Here is a 19,600-nt window from a genome sequence, read left to right on the forward strand (position 1 = left end):
TGCTGTTGGTAATAGCTTGTGCGATAACTCATGGTAAGCCAACATTACAGATCATGAGTCAGATGCAGGAAGCCAATCTCACTCATAATTTCCTATGGTTCATAAATAAAGTTATCTGGTATTTTGTTCTATCCAGTTAGAATTAAACACATTGTCAGAATTTTCAGCAAAATTGGAAATAAGGTCTAAGAATTGCAATAATGAATGTATATGTCAGGCTACACTATTATAGCAAGCATATTCTTATGTTGAGATTCACTGGTTTCACCAGCTTGCAGCTAAATTACCCCGCCCCATCCTAACCTAGACGTCAAGCTTTGCTGCAGGTCAGTCTGTCAGAACACCTAGTTTTTTCTAGTCTCCAAAGAAATACAAAATTCAATAAGCAAATCTTAAAATTCATAATAAGTGAGTCAGTAGAAGATATTCAGGCACTCTCAATATTGAAAACAGTTTGTGCATTCTGATAAAAGAAATTATTAGATTCAGTAATTCTCATTGGCTACTCTATACTACCACCTGATTGGCTATGACCAAACTCAACGATCTGGTAACATTAGCATGCAACACAAGAGTCGCCAAAACTATAAGTGCCCTTTAGTCATATGTTACAACATGACATTAGCTCTTACAAATCACTGCTGGAACACTAAGAATAGTGTGTTAATGACAATTTAACGGATTCTCATGACGAGCATAGATGATGAACCTATAGATTGTATAACAAACAAAAAGTTTTTAGGATTGATTCTCATTTTTCATCCGTAAAAATTTTTTGTTTGTTATACAATCTATAGGTTCATTACCTATGCTAATTCCTTCTGTCGTTTTATCTTATTTTGCTGAAGAGCACACAATTGATTTTCTTTATGTTTAATGTAAATTTTTCATATACTGGCCACGTGTAAACATCCTTGGGCGTTTCATTTGCTTTCTCCATTATGAATTATGGTATTCTAGCTGTGATTGTGGTGTTACTGTCATAAGCAAAAAGATACCCTGAAGGACATGTGTGTTTATATGTTTCTTGTTTCACAATTGTTTCACTAAACATTAATCATCATCAGATGTGTGAACTAGCTCTACATTTTCCAGGAGAGACTGGAACCACTCATTTGTTATTGATCTTATAGCTATACTTCCAGTTTGTTTAATAGTATTTTATGGCCAACAGTGTCAAAAGACTTGGACAAATCTATGAATATGCCTGTAACAGTTACACTTGTCAAGCGCTGTGAACTCTATAATGGATGAAATTGTATTGTACTTGATTAAAAGGTGATGTTTATTCATGTAATTAACTTTATTTTGATGATTGATTAAATTAGTTTTTATTATGCAGGCTCTATGAAACTGGCCAATAGTTTTCAATCTTTCTGCATTAGCCTTCCTTTCCTTTGTATGGACACAACTCATAAGTGCTTTACTTAATCTGGAAAAATACCTGAACTGAACTGGATTCATTTATTATATTTGTTAAGGAGCTATGTGTGCTGGCTATGCACAACTTCAGAATGGACACTGGGAACTTATCTAGGTGTGCTGACTGTTATTATTATTGTTGTTATTATTATTGTTGTATTGTCTTTCTGTTCTGGGAAATGTCATTGTGCTTCTAGTTTAAGTCATTGTGGGCCTCTCATGTGTTTTAGAAAGCTTTTGATGCAACTTCTCTGGAGTACTAGAGAAACAGTCATTAACAAAATTTCCTAATTCATGAGAACTTTCTGTTACTCTATTCCATTTTTGATTTGTGTGTTTGGTAAAAAAGTAACACAAATAATAATGATAACAATAATGAGGTGTCTTGCATTCCACACCACTTTCAAACTATACTTTTTCTTCTTTTTTTCCTTTTCTGGAAAAAATTACTCCCAAAGCTATGCAGCATATAATAGTAACACCTTATCGTCTGTCTGAGCTCAACATCTCACTCATTATAGAGGGATGCTGAGTCAGGCTATAAAATGAGAAATTGCAATGTACAAAATGATAGTCTGTGTAGTGTTATGAAACAACATGTGTACTGTGTGCAGTGACTGGGAGTGATAAATGAATGAAGAGTGTAGCACTAATGGTTCTGAATAAGAGTATTTGTAGTGATTGGGTGGGGAACAGGAAACAATATGATGTTAATGACAGGGCATCTTACAGTAAGGTCCATAAAATGTTAATTTCTAAGGAATGGGGTAATTTAAATTTTAAAGTGGCAAGGAAGATTGAAGAATTAAGGGGTGAACAGGATGTAAGAGAAGTGGCTAAGAATTGGTTTAAGGAAGATGCTGATATAGAAAATGGGGATTGATAATAAATAGTATTCATATATTGAATAGAGAGAGCAGGGAAGACAGTGAAGCAGATCTATTGGAAGAGAGTGAATTAAAGACGGTAGTTATTGACAAAGTTCAGCCAGTTATTAATTCCAAAGTGGGAAATGTAGAAAGTATTGCATTATTAGATTCTGAATCTAATGTGTTGGCTGTATCTGAAGTGTTTGAAGTCACACTTGTACATTCTGTTGTTGTGTGTTTCCATTCCATGATTAATGTGATTTGAAGACAATTAATAAAACGAGCTCTAACATGGAAAGTAAGCATTTCCGGACACATGTCCACATAACATAGTTTCCTTCTTTGTGTGTGAGGAATGTTTCCTGAAAGTTTGGCCGTACCTTTTTGAAACACCCTGTATGTATGAAAGTGAACTGATAAGTGAAGTGAATGTAGGATCTTGTGAGAAGATAATGCAATAATTGAAGAAACCCTCATGCAAGTTTAGCTGGCTGTTCAATTCAATTTCTCTGGGAAAAATCAATGTGACAGAAAAAAATTACGTAGTGACCACCCTCAGTTGATGGTCAAGTGTTACAATCAGGACAGATATTTGCTAACTGCTGGATATTCAGTGCCACACCTCCAGGAAAAGGCAATAGCTTACATCAGTGAACCGTACCCCAGAACATTGCATTACATCCAAGAAAGTCAACAGATCTCATATGTGCTCCTGGATGATCCTACCTCATTTTTGCACTGTGGAATCATTTATTAAATACAGTTTTCAAATTTCTTAATAACATTGTTTTTGTCTAAATATATATTTTCAAATTTGCAAATTTATTTGGCCAGACACACTATATCCTTGCAGTAGGCTTATTTTATCCATTGATATCTGATGCTGCTGAACAATGTCAGTGCTACTGAGCCTGCAGCATAAAGAACAAATTTCCTGTGATGTATGTTTAAGAATTTGAACAAACTTGAAATGGCTCTCTGTGAGACCTTCAGTCTTCAGCTTCAAATATTTTTATTGTTAATTTTTGTACTGAAGCTCCTTGATATTTTCTCTCATTTAAATTGTCTGCAAAAATGTTTAATGTTTTTTTCAGTATTGTGTGTATGGTAGCACCCATCACTGTTTGAAGACTTAGCCTTTTAGTAGCCAGTCATCTCAAATGAATTTGTTTTAAAACTCTTCACAGTACAGGTGGGCACACAAGACAAACAGTGGGTCAAAAGCAATCTTAATTACACCATCTGTTATAACACAGCACACTGCTGCAGCTTGACATCATTTGTTACAAATGCATGTTATCTGTCATAGTAAGTCAACTGCCAACATATTTTGCTGTGTAATTATCAATTCAACAATGCAAAAAGTTCTATGATCTCATGACATTTGATTACAATATGTTGCAGCTATAGATGTAGTAAAAATGATAAATCCTCAGAGCTACTGTTACCTGAATATTATATGTCTGTAAGAAGTGTAATGATTAGTCTACCAGATAGTCACATCATGACAGATCTGTAAACACAGTAGATTAATATGCCATTTATTTAATTTAAAAAAAAACTGTGGTGACAAAAACAGTACATTTCTCTGTAACACATTTCTGTAATGTTTTCCAATAGACAACCTTTAAAAAATAGGTCACTTTTTGTAGATTAATATGACACTTGCAAACAAAGAAGATATGTTTGCTACTTATTTTGAAGAGGGTCATCATATTATACTGACCGTGAATACAAATATAAATTTTATATATTCCATTGTCAATGCACATGACAAGTGATAATTGATCTGAATATTACAACAATTCACCATTACAAATTACAGCATTCCTCTTTGAGGTCCATTTTTGGTAGAAAACAGTTTGCAAATTTAATTAAAAGAAATACACATATATCATAAATCTTATCTTTTAACAAGTAAAACAAAGAAGGTACAGCTCTTCCAATGATTAAATACTATAACATTTCTGTTGCACAAATTGTGTTGTACAATAATTTTAATCCTCTTAGTTCATTTATGTCATTTTTTGAGGGACCTCCAACATTCTTATAAAATGTAAGCTTTTGTCTTAGTAGCTATGGAAGGATATGTTCCACGATGTTCTCTGTGTTGCAGCAGCTGTTTGCTTCTTCATCTTAGACTGCCACCATATGAGCTCCAAACTTTACATGTACAGGGAGCCTGAAAAAGAGAACACACACACTTACCACTTTAGAAGGAGGGAAAAAACTTCTATAGTGATCATTTACGACATTGATTATTACCTCTAAATCAGTGTCCAACAATGAAACATGGCAATGAAAATATTGATGTAAAATGGGATTCCAAAAACATTACACTGCTTGCCATTACAATTAAGATACCATAAATAATAAATATTTAAATTTTTAGGGGATCTGAGGGTGCACAAATATTAAATATGTTCCCATATTTTTGAAATAAAAAACTACTAATGATTCCAACAATAATGTAAATGGTTACTAAATGCGCAATGGGCTGTTCATTTGCTGAGATTATTTTTAGTTTCACATTTGGTCCATATTCAATTAAAATTCTGGCATTTGAATTACTTATTAATGTTACTTATCATAGTGTTGTACAGAGCACCAAAGGCAAATTTTGAATTATTTCCGAATTCTCTTGATGCAGTTTTATTTAAATTAATTTCCAAGCAAAAACATATAAATGATATATTATTAGAGGATATTAATGTTAACAATTTACAAGATTCCCAAGAAACCAAATGTTTTCACCATCTGTGAGAATATTATTACATCTGCTGTTGTAAATGGTCTCATCTCTGACCATCTAGGCCAACTATTAGTGATAAAGGGAGATCTTTGTGTTAAACCAAAGAAAATTTATGATTACAAAAGAAATCTTTTATATCAACATTGACAAACTGAGAGAGAGCCTTAGTCATGGAACTTGGCATTTAGTATTATCAGCCCAAAGACTAAATAATAAATGGGATGCCTTCCTAGATACAATACTTTTCATCTAAATAGAATTATTCCTATCAGAAAGATAAATATAAATAAGAATAAGGCACTACAGTCAAGACCCTTAGAATCTGATGATTTAACTAGAGGACTGGAAGAAAAAAGTGGAAGACATGTATATGATACAAACAGAGACAAAAAACAAAAAGCACAAGGATAAATACAAACAACATAAGTACCATTCCATAAGTAAGTCACAAGACTGAAGAAAAATACAAAACTGGAACTCGGATTGTATCTCAAATACCTGCTAGTCCATAGTAAATGAAAAAGTCAACAAAATAAAATAAAAAAATAGCATCAAAATACATATATTTAATAACAATATTGTCACTAATCCTCAGGAGATAAGTGACATTTTGAATAACAACTTCATAGATATTGTAGAATCTGTCTTTTGTACTAGAGATAAAGTACATGTTGGAAATCATGATGAGGTCAAGAGTGAACCTAATTGACTCCCTGAAGTTGAACTCAAAGATTTTTCGTAGTTTGTCAGAGGATGTAAAAACAAAAGACTCTGCTGTCTGAGATGGAATTTCTTCATCTTTACTTAAACAATGACAACATAATCTGGCATAGCCTTTGATGCATCTAATAAATAGTGTCTTAAAAAAGAAATGTTTCCTGATACACTAAAATTAGCCATAGTTAAACCTCTCTACAAAACAGGTAATAAACAACTAGTAGAAAATTACAGACCACTTGATTTAACTTCTGTTTTTAGTAAGTTAATTGAAAAAATAATTGTAAACTGTATGTTAGAGCATTATAATAAGCACAAACTCCTGGAAGTTTTACAGCATGATTTTAGGAGTAGTTGCAGTACCATGACAGCAGTACTACAGATTATGCTGAATGTTCTTGACAATATGAATGAAGGCATGCAAATAGCTGGAGTTTTCATAGATATATATGAAAATGCTTTTGATAGGGTTGATCAAGAGATTCTCCTGTCAAAATTCGTCAGAGATGGTATCAGTGGAAGACTTTTGCATCTTAATACATCCTACTTGAAAAACAGAGAACAGTGTACTGCAGCCACACACAATAAGGGAGAAACATTAAAAAGATAGACATCAAGGATCAGAAATATTAAATTCAGTGTGCCTCGGAGATTGATATTTAGTCCCTTCCTTTTTATATGCTACGTTAAAGACTTCCCAAATGCATTTAAAAATGATACCTTCATTACACTGTATGCAGATGACACTTCAGGGCTTTGCTGGGGGAAATGATATGCTTAATCTCAGCATAGAAGTAAAAAACTTTATAAATAGGGCAAAGTCAAAGTTTGAGAATGACAATCTAAAAGTCATCTTACAAAAAACAAATATAATTTCCTTCAATGTTGGTGATTTGTAAAATTATAGGGTAAAAATCTGCAGTGAGTGCAATTTCTTAGATATGTACACAGACAACAAACTATTATAGAAACAAGAAATTGGCAATGTGTGTGCAAGACTAACATCTAGCTTATATGTTTCAAGAAGAATAGCTCCATATGTCAACACCCAAACAATGAGGATGATGTATGTCTGTTTAAGGCATCTCTTTCTTGCATATGGTCCTGTATTATAGGGTTGAGCTTCCAAAACTCATGAAGACAGAGTATTTAAACTGCAGAAAAGAGGTTTGAAAATATTAGGCAAAAGCGATGGTAGAACATCATGTAATGGATTGTTTATAGACTTTAAAATTATGACTATCTGTTCTATTTATATCAAATGACTATCTATTCTAGGTATATCAAACAATGGAAAAACCAGGATGGAATGTAACAATATTGTGAGAAGGAAAGATGCTACTCACCATATAGCAGAGATGCTGAGTCACAGATAGGCACAACAAAAAGACTTTCTCAATTAAATCTTTCAGCCATTGGCCTTTGTCAACAATAGACACATCGACAAAGGCCGATGGCTGAAAGATTTAATTGAGAAAGTTTTTTTGTTGTGCCTGTCTGACTCAGCATCTCCACTATATGGTGAGTAGAAACTTTCCTTCTCACAATATTATTCTATGTGTATGTTTGAAAAAATAGTACTAGCTGTAGAAGATAAGAAATATAGATTTTGTGAGGCAGAAATTCCTGAACATAACACTAGACAAGTACAAAATTATCATATGGTAAACAGGAGACAGAAAAAACTTCAAACAGTCTATACATTAAAGGAGAAAAGTTTTTTAACACTTATTCAGATTTCCACCAGTACAATACTAGAAATAAAGAAAGATTTTACATTGGCAGCCACAGAACAGCGCTTTACGAAAAAGGGCCTCAGTACGCAGGTATAAAATTAGCTAATGCACTGCCTAGTGCAGTCATGGCTCTTCCTGCAATTAAACTGAAACATCAACTTAAGAAATTTTTAGTAAAACACCCTTTCTACTCATTAGAAGAGTACCATACTTATATGAAGAACAACAAATGCTTTGTGAAATTATGTGAATAGAAATCAGTAAACATCTTATTGTAATTTTGTTGTAAATTAATGACGTATTCAGAATAATGTGTCTTGCGTATTGTACAAATAACTTTAATCATTACTGTTTCTTTGTACATGTGCAGTGTACCATTTGATGTTGAATAAAGCTATTATTTTTATTATTATTATTATTATTATTATTATATTATAACTCGAGTTGTTAACCAGTGAAAAATTCAAAAAATATGTAAAATCATGGCTCATTAAGCAGTGCTACTATAGCCCACCATAGAAACTGAAATCTAGTGTATTATTATGTAAAATAATTTATACTTTAGTATCTATTATAAAATAAATTTAGATGGTATACTGTTGTATCTATTGTACTACTATTTGCTATGCAAGTAATTACATGTTTCATGCAAAAAAACTACAAAATTAAATTGCAAAATTAATACACTGTGGGCCATTAAAATTAAAACTCCACAAAGGCTGTATGAAACAAACATCAAATCAGTAAATTACTGCTTGATTCAGTAATATGATTACTTCATTATCAATGTTTTTATGGCCAGGTTACAGCATGATAAAAATTTTCATCTAACAGTGGGATACGGCTTTAGTTAGTTACTAGTAGACAGTTACAGTAGAAGTCACCCTATGTTTGTTAAATGTGTTAAAATGTTTATAAGTGTAGTCTGTATGAACTATAGATCCTAGTACAAACAGTGTGCAAGTAAATCAGAGGATAACAATGGTACACATCATCCATTTCTGAATAAAGCAAAGCAGACCTCACCATTGTCAAAAGTGAGCATGATGCTATTTCTGTTATACTTACTGTGGTCCCTTAATTGATCAGTTCCAAAGATATTTTAGAGGTTTCTTTACTTTGTCAGTTGAATGGTCTCAAATGATTTGCCAGATTCGCCCTGGAAGAAGAATTAAATTATATCACTTAACACTACATCGAAACAGCACAACAGAAACAATAATGAATATGGTAAGCTTAATCACATTTATTTAAAAATAATAGATCAGAATAAATAAAAAATGCCATACAAATAATTTTAAGATGTAATGGTGATGACTCATCAAATAGTGGAGTCACTTCAGAACTGTAGTGTACACACATGCGTGTGCACGCTCACACACACACACACACACACACACACACACACACACACACACACATGCACATGCACATATACACACTTGCAGGACTATATTGTCTCAAATGATTACACTGTGCCAGTGCTGTATCTTAACTAAGGTGAGGCCAAATGTCAGGTGGAGTGCGTAATGGAAGAAGGAATGCAGAGAGCAAGGAGGGGGGGGGGGGGTGGTTGGGAAAGGCTGAACAAATGTAGCATCACCGAGCTCATTTTGACCACAAGCAAATGGAGTTGTGCACAATCCATAGTGACATGAAGGAGTGGATTTGGATGGGGGAGGGGGAGGGGGGGAACAGAATGAGGCATATGGCAGACTGAGTGGGGTTGGGTGTGAGTAAAGGATGAGTGAAGTTACGGTCATGGAATTGCGATGGAGGTGGGTATGAGGTACGGGTTAGTGGAAATTGAAGCCTTGTGGATTATGGGGTAGATAAAATTCCCATCTATGCAACGAAGCCCTGACAGAGGATATGATTAAGTTTTTACAGTCTGGAATAGTACTGGGTGATGAGTGGGATGCTCCTTGGCATCTGGTCCCTGGTTTGGTTGGAGGATTAGAGTCATGTGTCAACATGGAAAGTAAGTTCAAAAAATGGTTCAAATGGCTCTGAGCGCTATGGGACTTAACTTCTGAGGACATCAGTCCCCTAGAACTTAGAACTACTTAAACTGAACTAACCTAAGGACATCACACACATCCATGCCCGAGGCAGGATTCGAACCTGCGACCGTAGCGGTCACACAGTTCCAGACTGTAGCCCCTAGAACCGCTCGACCATCCCGGCCGGTGAAAGTAAGTCTGTTTGTGGTCTATGTTTAAGGAATAATGCCTGTCTCCAAAGACTTTAGTAAGACCTTCAGAATGGCAGTAAATGGAGTGCTCATTACTGCAGATGCACCATCTACAGCTGGCCAGACTTTGTAGGATAGACTTTTTGTGTGGAAGGAATTGTTTAGGAAACAGCTAGTACCACGAGATGGCGAAAATTGTAATTGGATGCTTCTATCAGCCACCAGACTCACCTCCTGATGCAAACCAAACTTTAGAGAAACCATCAGTTTGCTTGTACATAAATTCCCCAATAATTCTGTGATCATCAGTGGAGACTTATGTCACAAAATGATCAATTGGGAAAATTACAGTTTTTTTAGTGATGGGCCAAAAGACATCCTGCAAAACATTACTAAATGCCTTCACTGAAAACAACCTAGAACAGTTGGTTCAGAACCACACTCATGATAGGAAATATAATAGATCCAATGACAATAAACAGACCTGAACTCTGAGGATTTTCACATTGAAACTGGTATCAGTGACCATGACAAAGCTGTGGCAACAATGAGTAACAAAATACAAAGGACAATAAAACAGACAGAAGGATATATATGTGCAGTAAAGTAGATAAAAAAAGCGGGAGTCTCATATCTCAATAAATATTTTGAAAATTTTAGCACAGGATAGTAGCATGTAGTGGAACTATGGCTCATGTTTAAAAGAATAGTTGCACTTGCATAGCCCATGGGAAGTCCTATCAGAATCTATACAGAACTTGTAGCTGGCCCCTCAAACAAAAAACTGTGCCCAGAAGTTGGAACAAAGCACAGGTCACACCCATTTACAACAAGGATGGTAGAAGTGATCCACAAAACTACCATCCAATGTCCATTGATATCAATTTGTTATAGAATCTTACAACATATTCTGAGCTCAAAAATAACTATATATCTCGAGCAGAATGACCTCCTCCATGCCAGTCAGCATGGATTCTGAAAACATCAATCATGTGACACCCAACTCGCACTTCTCTCATGAGACATACTGAAAGCTTTCGATCAAGGCAGTCAGATAGCTGCACTATTTCTTGATTTCCTGAAAGCACTTGAATTAGTACTACATCTATACCAATTATCAAAAGCATAATCATACAGTATATCAAGCAAAATTTGTGACTTTATTGGAAATTCTTGGTAGGGACGACACAGCAAGTTATCTCAGATCGAGAGTCATCGACAGATGTAGAAATAATGTTGAGTGGGCATCAGGGAAGTGTGTTTGAACTCTTGCAGACAATATTAATAGTAACCTCAGACTTTCTGCAGATGATGCAGTTATCTACAATGAAGTACTCTCTGAAAGAAGCTGCATAAATATTTAGTCAAATTTTGATAAGATTTTAGAGTGGAGCAAAGATTGGCAGCGTGCTTTAAATGTCCATAAATGTAAAATTATACACTGCAAAGAAATAAAAAAAAAAAATGTAGTATCCTATGACTATAATATCAGAGAGTTACAGATGTATTTGATGAACTCATAGAAATCCCCTGTTGTAACATTTTGTAAAGATATAAAGTGGAATAATCACATAGGTTCAGATGTGGATACAGCAAGTCATAGACTTCGGTTAATTGGTAGAGTAATGAGGAAATGAAATCAGTCTACAAAGGAGAATGCTTAAAAACCACTTGTGTACCTAACCTACCCTAGAATATTGATCAAGTGTGTGAGACCCATACCAAATTTGACTAAAAGATAATATTGAAAGTATACCGAGAAGGGCAGCACAAATGGCCACAGGTTTGTTTGATCCATGGAAGAGTGTCACAGAGATGCTGAAGAAAGTGAACTGGCAGACTCTTGAAGATAGACATAAACTATCCTTTGAAATTCTACTTACAAAGTTTTAAGAACCAGCTTTATATGATGATTCAAGGAATATACTATAAGCCCTATTTATTGACCCCATGAGGATCATGAGGATCAGATTACATTAATTACAGCATGCATGGAGGTGATTAAGCAATCATTCTTCCCATGCTCCATATGTGAATGGAATGGGAAAAACCCTGAAACTGGTACAGTAGGACATATTTTCTGAGTGCACTTCACAGTGGTTTGCAGAGCACAAATGGGTGGATGGCAAGTATCAAAATGCAGTTACTGTTGATTGTTAGTGCACTAGGTATGAACAGAGGTATAAATGAGTCAACAGATAGGTGGATGTTAACATGCAAGAAGGTAGCATGCTGGACTGAGGCATACAAGGTGAGGCAGGTGGGAGTGAAGGTGCTGAGGTTGTGGAGGAATGAGGAAATAGTGGCTTGTGTAGCTTGGCCCTGGGTACAGATTGTGAAGATGTCATAAACAAACCTGAACCATACAAGGGGATAGGGAGTTTATGAGGGTAGGAAGGTTTCCTCTAGGTGATCTGAAAACAGGATGGCAGAGGGTGCCCATGGATGTGTGTCTGATTTGTTTGTATATCTTAACCACAAAGAAGTAGTAACTATGCATTCACTTTCATCTCCACCACGTATCTTCCACAGTTTGAGGAGATTATCAATCAAAGTATTTGTGAACACGTACCATCCAAAAGTGTTGATGATAGAGAAACACATAAAAATGCCAATGGTAGATGCTGCAGCATACTACCATCTCCTGAAGTCAAATGGGAGAGAATAATTATGATAACTTTTGAAAAAGAGAAGCAAAAGGAAGGACTGTCATGACTGGCAGGAAATATAATTTGGTTTCGGTTTGAGATCAACTGAAGCCCAATCTGATAGCAATCAAAATTATGACATTATGTCTCCTATATAGTTTACTGAGTCCTAAAAAGAAGATCACTCCTATCTCCTGGAAGAACTCACCAATAGACAAGTAAACTTCATGAACAGTCTGAAGACATTTATTGAGTAAAAATAATAAACTGAAACAATAAACTTACTTGGCAAAATTGTATCAAAATAAATAAAGGTTAGAGACATGGTCCCATATTGGCTGTTACTGCTTGATTTGCTAGTATTTTTATTTCTTGCATGTTACACGACTGGCCAATTTTAGCCTTCACTTCTCAAGTGCTATTGCAATCACTGTAATGCATTTTTGAACAATGTAATACTCCAGGTTACCTTCAAATACAAAGGAGCTGTTAATATGTGTGGTTATGTACTGCTGTAGTGAGTTGTGTGGGTAAGTTGTGAGATCCACAAAAATGGTGAGCAGTGTGACAAGAGATGAGAATGATTCTCAATTTCAAGAATCATTATTTGTTTGTGATTAGTGATTACTGCCATTACTGACACTTGTCTTGAAGCCAGACATCAGAGTCTGTGTACATTCCTATGGTTGTTGGTTGTTAGAGGCAGGTTTCTCCTTCAGAAACCGCTGAAAAGGGAGCAACTAGTGTTAAATTAACTGTATGTTGGTGGGGAAGAGAGAAATTACAGTTTTTAAAAATTTCCCTACGAGCCTTGGACAAAACCACATGAAAATTAAGAAATATGTCAGTATAACCAAGAAAAGGAGTCTACAACTAGGTGAGAACAGGATTGGAGTTCTAGAAAAACGTTTCACAGAAGTGTATCAATGTTGTAAAAGTTGATTGTCTAACTTATTAATTGATTAAAATAGAGACAGAGTATTCACACGATAAGTAATGAATTGTAAATCAGGCAATGTGCAACTAAATTCACATGTTGAGAAATTATGTCTGTTTTCTTCCTTTCACTTGTGCTAGTAAATAGCAACTGACAAAATCAAATGAATGCTGTGATATGAATGCAAGAGTAATGTGAATCCAGCTCACTATGAAGGACTGACAGAAATTACCATGTCACTGACAAGCAAATGACAGTGATTACCACACCTTTCTGCAACTGTCTGATTGGTTTGAGTTTGGTGAGTGGTTTCTTTTCTTTTTGAATAAAAATGTAATTAATAGTGACCATGATGGTCTAGTGGGTAGAACTTTGGCCTTGGAGGTCCTGGTTTCAATCACAGATAATAACCATGTTTAATTTACTTTTTATGGTTACCCTTCCCTTGATTATTTCACATGTGGATTCCATGATTACCTCACTAAGTGTTATCAAATTTGTTACAGCAGTAAATATTCACTTCATTTGTGTTTATCTCCTCCTTTCAGTATAAATATTCCAATCTGAAATGAGTGTCTCACTAACATTTACATCTGGTTGTATCCACATTCACCTTCCTAATATTTTGAGGGAAAATTATTACCTTTAATAAGTGATACTAAATCTGGGACCTTACTATGGATGCAACTGCAGGTTACTAATATCACATTAACATTTTCTCTTTTCAATCTGTAAAGACAAAAGTTATTCTCTGAGAATAATGTTGTCTGATCTATATTCAGTTTTGACAAGCAATTCATCATTGACCCTGAGGAGGAGTTTCTTTAACACATCTACTCTTCTATCCAAGTAGCCACTTCTTATGTGTAGTATGTGCCTGTTTACTGACAGGGACCCTAAAATACTCCACCTAATAGTGAAGGTCAAGAAATTCACATCTGAAATCAAGACAAAATTATCTGTGACTCTAACTTATATCTTCCACTTGCTCCAAACCAAAAGACCATGGCAGTTTCTAGGTATATTGCTGCAAATAGCAAGCCACACCTCCACCTTGGGGTTGAAGCTAGTTGCCTTTACCAATTCAGCCAAACACCTAAAAGAACCAACGATGGCCTCAGAACTCATACAGAAACCATCATCTGTGCTGACATGGGCAACTATTTGCAGTCAGTTGCACCCAAAGAGTTCAACACCCATGAATAGAGTCACCTCCATATCTCAGATGAGACTGTCTTGAGTGAGCATGCCAAGAGCATTCTGGCCTTCATTTCTTATCTGCAGGCTATTTCCCTGAGGGGCTCTATTAGTCCCCTAATGTTGGCACTCTCACTGACCATCAAATCCATCCTAACATCTGTGAATGTCCAGCCTTGACACCAAAATCAGCCACTGATGCAACAGATAAAGCATCCTGTCCTGGTCCAGATGTATTACCAACACTAGGCAGCACCTCATAAAGGGGCAACCATCCAGTCAGTTCCTATATTTGGCCATAGAGCTCTTTATATAAACACACGGTCAACATTCAGCTGTGCTGATATCAATCCCATGCTGGCAGTCACATATTTCCATAAACTGTGCTATTATCATTTATTTTAATCTCATAGTGTTATTAATATTTACTGTCATAATAGCAGTTATGCAGATAGTTAATTTTGAGAAACTGGGTGTGTCAGACAACTTACCATGCCACCTATCATTTTCATGCTCCTAATACGATTTAGTATTCCAAGACTTCGAGGTTGTGTGAACTGTATTTCTTCCTCTTCGCCATCATCCAGTGCACAGCTTTCTGCTGGGGCAAGTTCATTGTCTCCGTCACCATCTCTGCCACCTGATGACTGTTTTAGTTTCATATACTTATATTCCAGATTCTGTGTCTTCTTCCAGAAGTAAATCATAAGACCACATAGAAACAAAGCGAGAGCTATAGTTACTGCAATCACAACCTGTAACAAATAAAGACAGAGCAAAATTTACATTTGTGCATGGTGTTGAATCTATTACTAGTCTTTTTTCTGCTACATTTTATATTATATCTATATTTTGGTCATTATAGATGATTCACTGCCTCTGTTTTGTCATGTTAGAGGAATCTTTAATTCATGTGAAATGTTTTAGTGAAACAATGAAAATATTAAAACAACTATCAATTGATAGAATTTCCACTTGTTTCTTACCAAATATGTGCTGCATGTTCAATCAATGTGCCATCTTGTTAAATACATTCTACTTTCCAGAATGAGATTTTCACTCTGCAGCGGAGTGTGCACTGATATGAAACTTCCTGGCAGATTAAAACTGTGTGCCCGACCGAGACTCGAACTCGGGACTTTTGCCTTTCGCGGGCAAGTGCTCTACCATCTGAGCTACCGAAGCACGACTCACGGCCGGTCTCACAGCTTTACTTCTGCCAGTATCTCGTCTCCTACCTTCCAAACTTTACAGAAGCTCTCCTGCGAACCTTACAGAACTAGCACAGATGGTAGAGCACTTGCCCACGAAAGGCAAAGGTCCCGAGTTCGAGTCTCGATCAGGCACACAGTTTTAATCTGCCAGGAAGTTTCATATTCTACTTTGTCACTCTCTCTCTCTCTCTCTCTCTCTCTCTCTCTCTCTCTCTCTCTCTCTCTCTCTCTCTCTCTCTCTGTGTGTGTGTGTGTGTAGTGGAGTGTATTGTAGTGTAGTGTCATGTTTGTGCTGGAGATGGGGAGAGAAGGCAGAGGGTGAAGCATGGTGCTGGCATATAGCCTTCTCCTCTTGAAGAGCACCAAGGAGCTACCAAGCTTAACGTTCCCATCCAATGAACATATCACCATCAACAGTGTCAGATGTCCTCACTTCATGAGACACTATGGAGATGGTTGGAACTGAATCCAGGACATTGGTGAAAAGACTGTTGACCGGGGACTTTTTGCCACCAACCCTCCTGTCCCCTCTACCATTAAAGCAAAGGCAAAATTGTCAACAGTGCACAGCATACCTGGACAGTCACCCATAGAAGTACTGGCCACATGTTTGGTGCTTAACTTTGTTGAAGTGGTGTGTCCACCTTGGCACAGCCATTGGCTGTTGATCAGTGAATTGAGTGAAACCAATCTTCACCTCTATGAAATCTGGTTTTCCTTTGCACTGCATCAGAGTCAATTACAGTGGAAGCTGAGAGTAAGGGTGGCCAACATCTGGGTTCACAATATTTTGCACCAGGAAGAGAGAGCATGACTTAACGCAAAGGACTATTTCTAACCAAGACCCTTTAAGCATTATAAGCAGTACTACAAACTTCTTCATCTCGTCATCAAAAGGGAAAAATTATATACTATGCACAAAAAATTCAAAATTCCAAGAACAAAGCAAAGGCGATTCAGAGCATTCTGGATATGAACTGAATAAAGTGAGTAAGGTAAATGATATTCATCTCCCGAATGACAGCAGCAGTGAAGCAGATAATGTTAAATTCAAATCATTGATCGATACATAAGAATTTCATATTATTGTACAAAATTCAATAACAAGCAGACATCAGGCAGTAAACTGAAAAATCCTCACATATTCACAAACAAGATAAAATATTAGGTTACCAGCCTCTCTTTTTATAATACATCAGAATATTTTGAACTGTGGATGAAAATATGCTTAACTATAATGAATGTATTAAACAGCTCTTGACTTTGCCAGTATTTAGACAGATGATAGTATTACTGTACAGGTACATAAATTCTTTGTTTAAACTATAAGATAAAAACAGCAGCTGAGTAATAATAATAATAATAATAAAGATTTTATTGTCTTGAGGCCATTACAGCAATTGACAATGTCAAATGAAGTTACAATTTATAATACACTGTGATAAGGTATTGACTACTGAAATAATTTAGCTTATATTACAATAAATGTACATACTGTTGAAGAATTCATTGATATCATAGAACAGGTGGGCAATAAACCATTCATGCAGTCTTTCAATGAATGTATGTTCAGGAAGATCCTGTATGGCATGTGGCAGCTTATTAAATAGTTTGTGCCCTGTGACTTCATAGCTATTTATTTATTTTGATAGTCTGTGGTAAGGTCTGTATATGTGTTTGATTCTTCTTGTGTTGCAACAATGTACATTTTCTCTACGTATCACATCTTGTAGGTTCTTCTTCGTAAAGATTAAGACATTGTATATATAGAGGTTTATTACAGTCATAATTTTTTGTTTAGTAAATAAGGGTTTGCAGTGAGCCTTATGTGAAGAACTTGTAATTATCCTAATGCCTTTCTTCTGCAATAATAGGATGTCATGTATATGACTACAGTTACCCCACAAGATAATGCCATAGGATATTATACTTTGGAAAAATGCAAAATAAGATGATCTGATGTATGTTTCAGGTACACAATTTCTGAGTTGTCTTAATAAATAAATTACTCTAGATAGATTACTACTAATATAGTTTATATGATGGCCCCAGGATAACTTTTCGTCTAAATAAACTCTCAGGAATTTAACAGAAGTAGGGTCACCAGATAGTGGCTTGTCTCTTAGAGTGAAGATTATCTGCTGAGTTTTACTTTCATTTAGCAGGAAATCATTTGCTCTGAACCAATATGCTGCATGAGTGAGTGTATTGTCAGCACAGGTTTTAAGATCATTAAGACTGTTAATGCTATGAAGAAAAGTCATATCATCTGCATACAATACAGTGGTGGATCTAATAAACGAGGGGAGGTCATTGATCATTATCAGAAACAAGAAGGGCCCCAGTACAGATCCCTGAGGCACACCTGCTTTAACATTTTCTATGTTTGTCATTTCCTTACCAACACAAAGTACCTGTTTACGGTTGTTGAGATAAGCCTGTTTCCTTTGATGCCGTAGAATTCAAGTTTCTCTAGTAGTGGTGTGTGCTCAACACAGTCGAAGGCCTTGCTTAGATCACAGAATGAGACCTGAGCAAAGCCTTTGTTCTCAAAAACTTTGAGGATGTAACTGACTACCGTGTTGATTGCATCAATGGTTGACAGATTCTTCCTAAACCCGTATTGAGTAGCATTAATTATTCCTAGATTCTCAAAGTGAGATGATAATTGTTGGTACATGATGCATTCTATTACCTTGGAGAATGTGGGTACTATTGAAATGGGCCTGTAACTAGATGGAGAGTATGTATCTCCCTTTTTGTATACTGGGACGACCTTAGACAGTTTTAACTCAACGGGAAAATATCCCTCAAGTAAACCCTTGTTTATGCAATGGGTTAAAGGGTACAGAATGCAATCACACACTTTTTTTAGCAGGTTGCATGATATGCCATACATACCTAAGCTATCAGATGATTTCAGTTGTTTTATGAACCCCTTGTACATATCTAGGCGTTACTTCGGAGAAGGTTAGCATGCTTTTATTTAGTGACTGTCTACCCCAATTTTGGGAAAGTAACTCTGATGGACTAATGTCTGGTTTGATAATTGCATCTCCTATTTCTTTCACTGAATTAATAAAAAAACTCATTGAGTGTTTGTGGTGGGATATTAATTTTGTCTTTTTTAGTATCTGTGGCAGCACTGTTAATTACTTTCCAAGCGGTTTTGCATTTATTGGTGGAATTATGTATGCTGTTGGCATTGTAGGTTTTTTTGGCTTGCAGGATGGCTTTTTTGTATTCATGCCTGCATTCCACATAGGCTGATTTGGCACAGTCAGACTTCATACTATTGTATATGTTGTACAGTAACAAAACTTGTTTCTTTAGGTCTTTCAGCTGTTTAGTGTACCATATATTTTGTCTGTTTTGAGATCTGGATTTGTGGCTGCTGTCCATTATTTTGATTTTCTTTATGGGAATACTATAGTTAAATAGGGTCAAGAATGCATTAAAAAATCTATCAAATATTATTTTGGCTGGCAGGTCATTACTTGATGTGTAATGTCCATCAACACTACAATGGCCAAACCAGTCTCTGTCAGCAAGGAAATTACGAAATGTGTTAATTTTATCCTCAGTTATGGGTCTGGTAATCACAACTGCTGGGATAGGTTTGTTTGCATTGCTCCTATTGAGGGAAATTTCACTTGCATAATTTAGAGATACGGAGATTTTAAGAGGAGGATAAGTGTCTTTTTTTTTACCACGCTAGTTGATTTTCTCCTAATATATGTATGGATAACCAAATATAAAGTAAATATAATAGAGGGAAACATTCCATGTGGGAAAAATATATCTAAAAACGAAGATGATGTAACTTACCAAATGAAAGCATTGGTACGTTGATAGACACTAGAACAAACACACACACAAAATTCAAGGTTTTGCAACCCACGGTTGCTTCAGCA

At 35.8% G+C, this 19,600-nt stretch overlaps 1 protein-coding gene across 1 annotated transcript in view; it reads right to left on the minus strand.

Moving 5' to 3' along the window:
- Positions 1–3,816: 3,816 nt before the first annotated feature.
- LOC126298462 (endosome/lysosome-associated apoptosis and autophagy regulator family member 2-like) overlaps positions 3,817–19,600 on the minus strand; it is a 223,396-nt gene continuing 207,612 nt past the window's right edge. Inside the window, exons 15-17 of the mRNA XM_049989792.1 lie at positions 14,964–15,227; positions 8,565–8,655; positions 3,817–4,473 (exon numbers count right to left, since the gene is read on the minus strand). Coding sequence (XP_049845749.1) covers positions 8,611–8,655; positions 14,964–15,227 — 309 coding nt within the window. The 3' untranslated portion in view covers positions 3,817–4,473; positions 8,565–8,610. The remainder of the gene's footprint in view (positions 4,474–8,564; positions 8,656–14,963; positions 15,228–19,600) is intronic.

Source organism: Schistocerca gregaria, chromosome X, assembly GCF_023897955.1.
Source record: "Schistocerca gregaria isolate iqSchGreg1 chromosome X, iqSchGreg1.2, whole genome shotgun sequence".
NCBI lineage: Eukaryota > Metazoa > Arthropoda > Insecta > Orthoptera > Acrididae > Schistocerca > Schistocerca gregaria.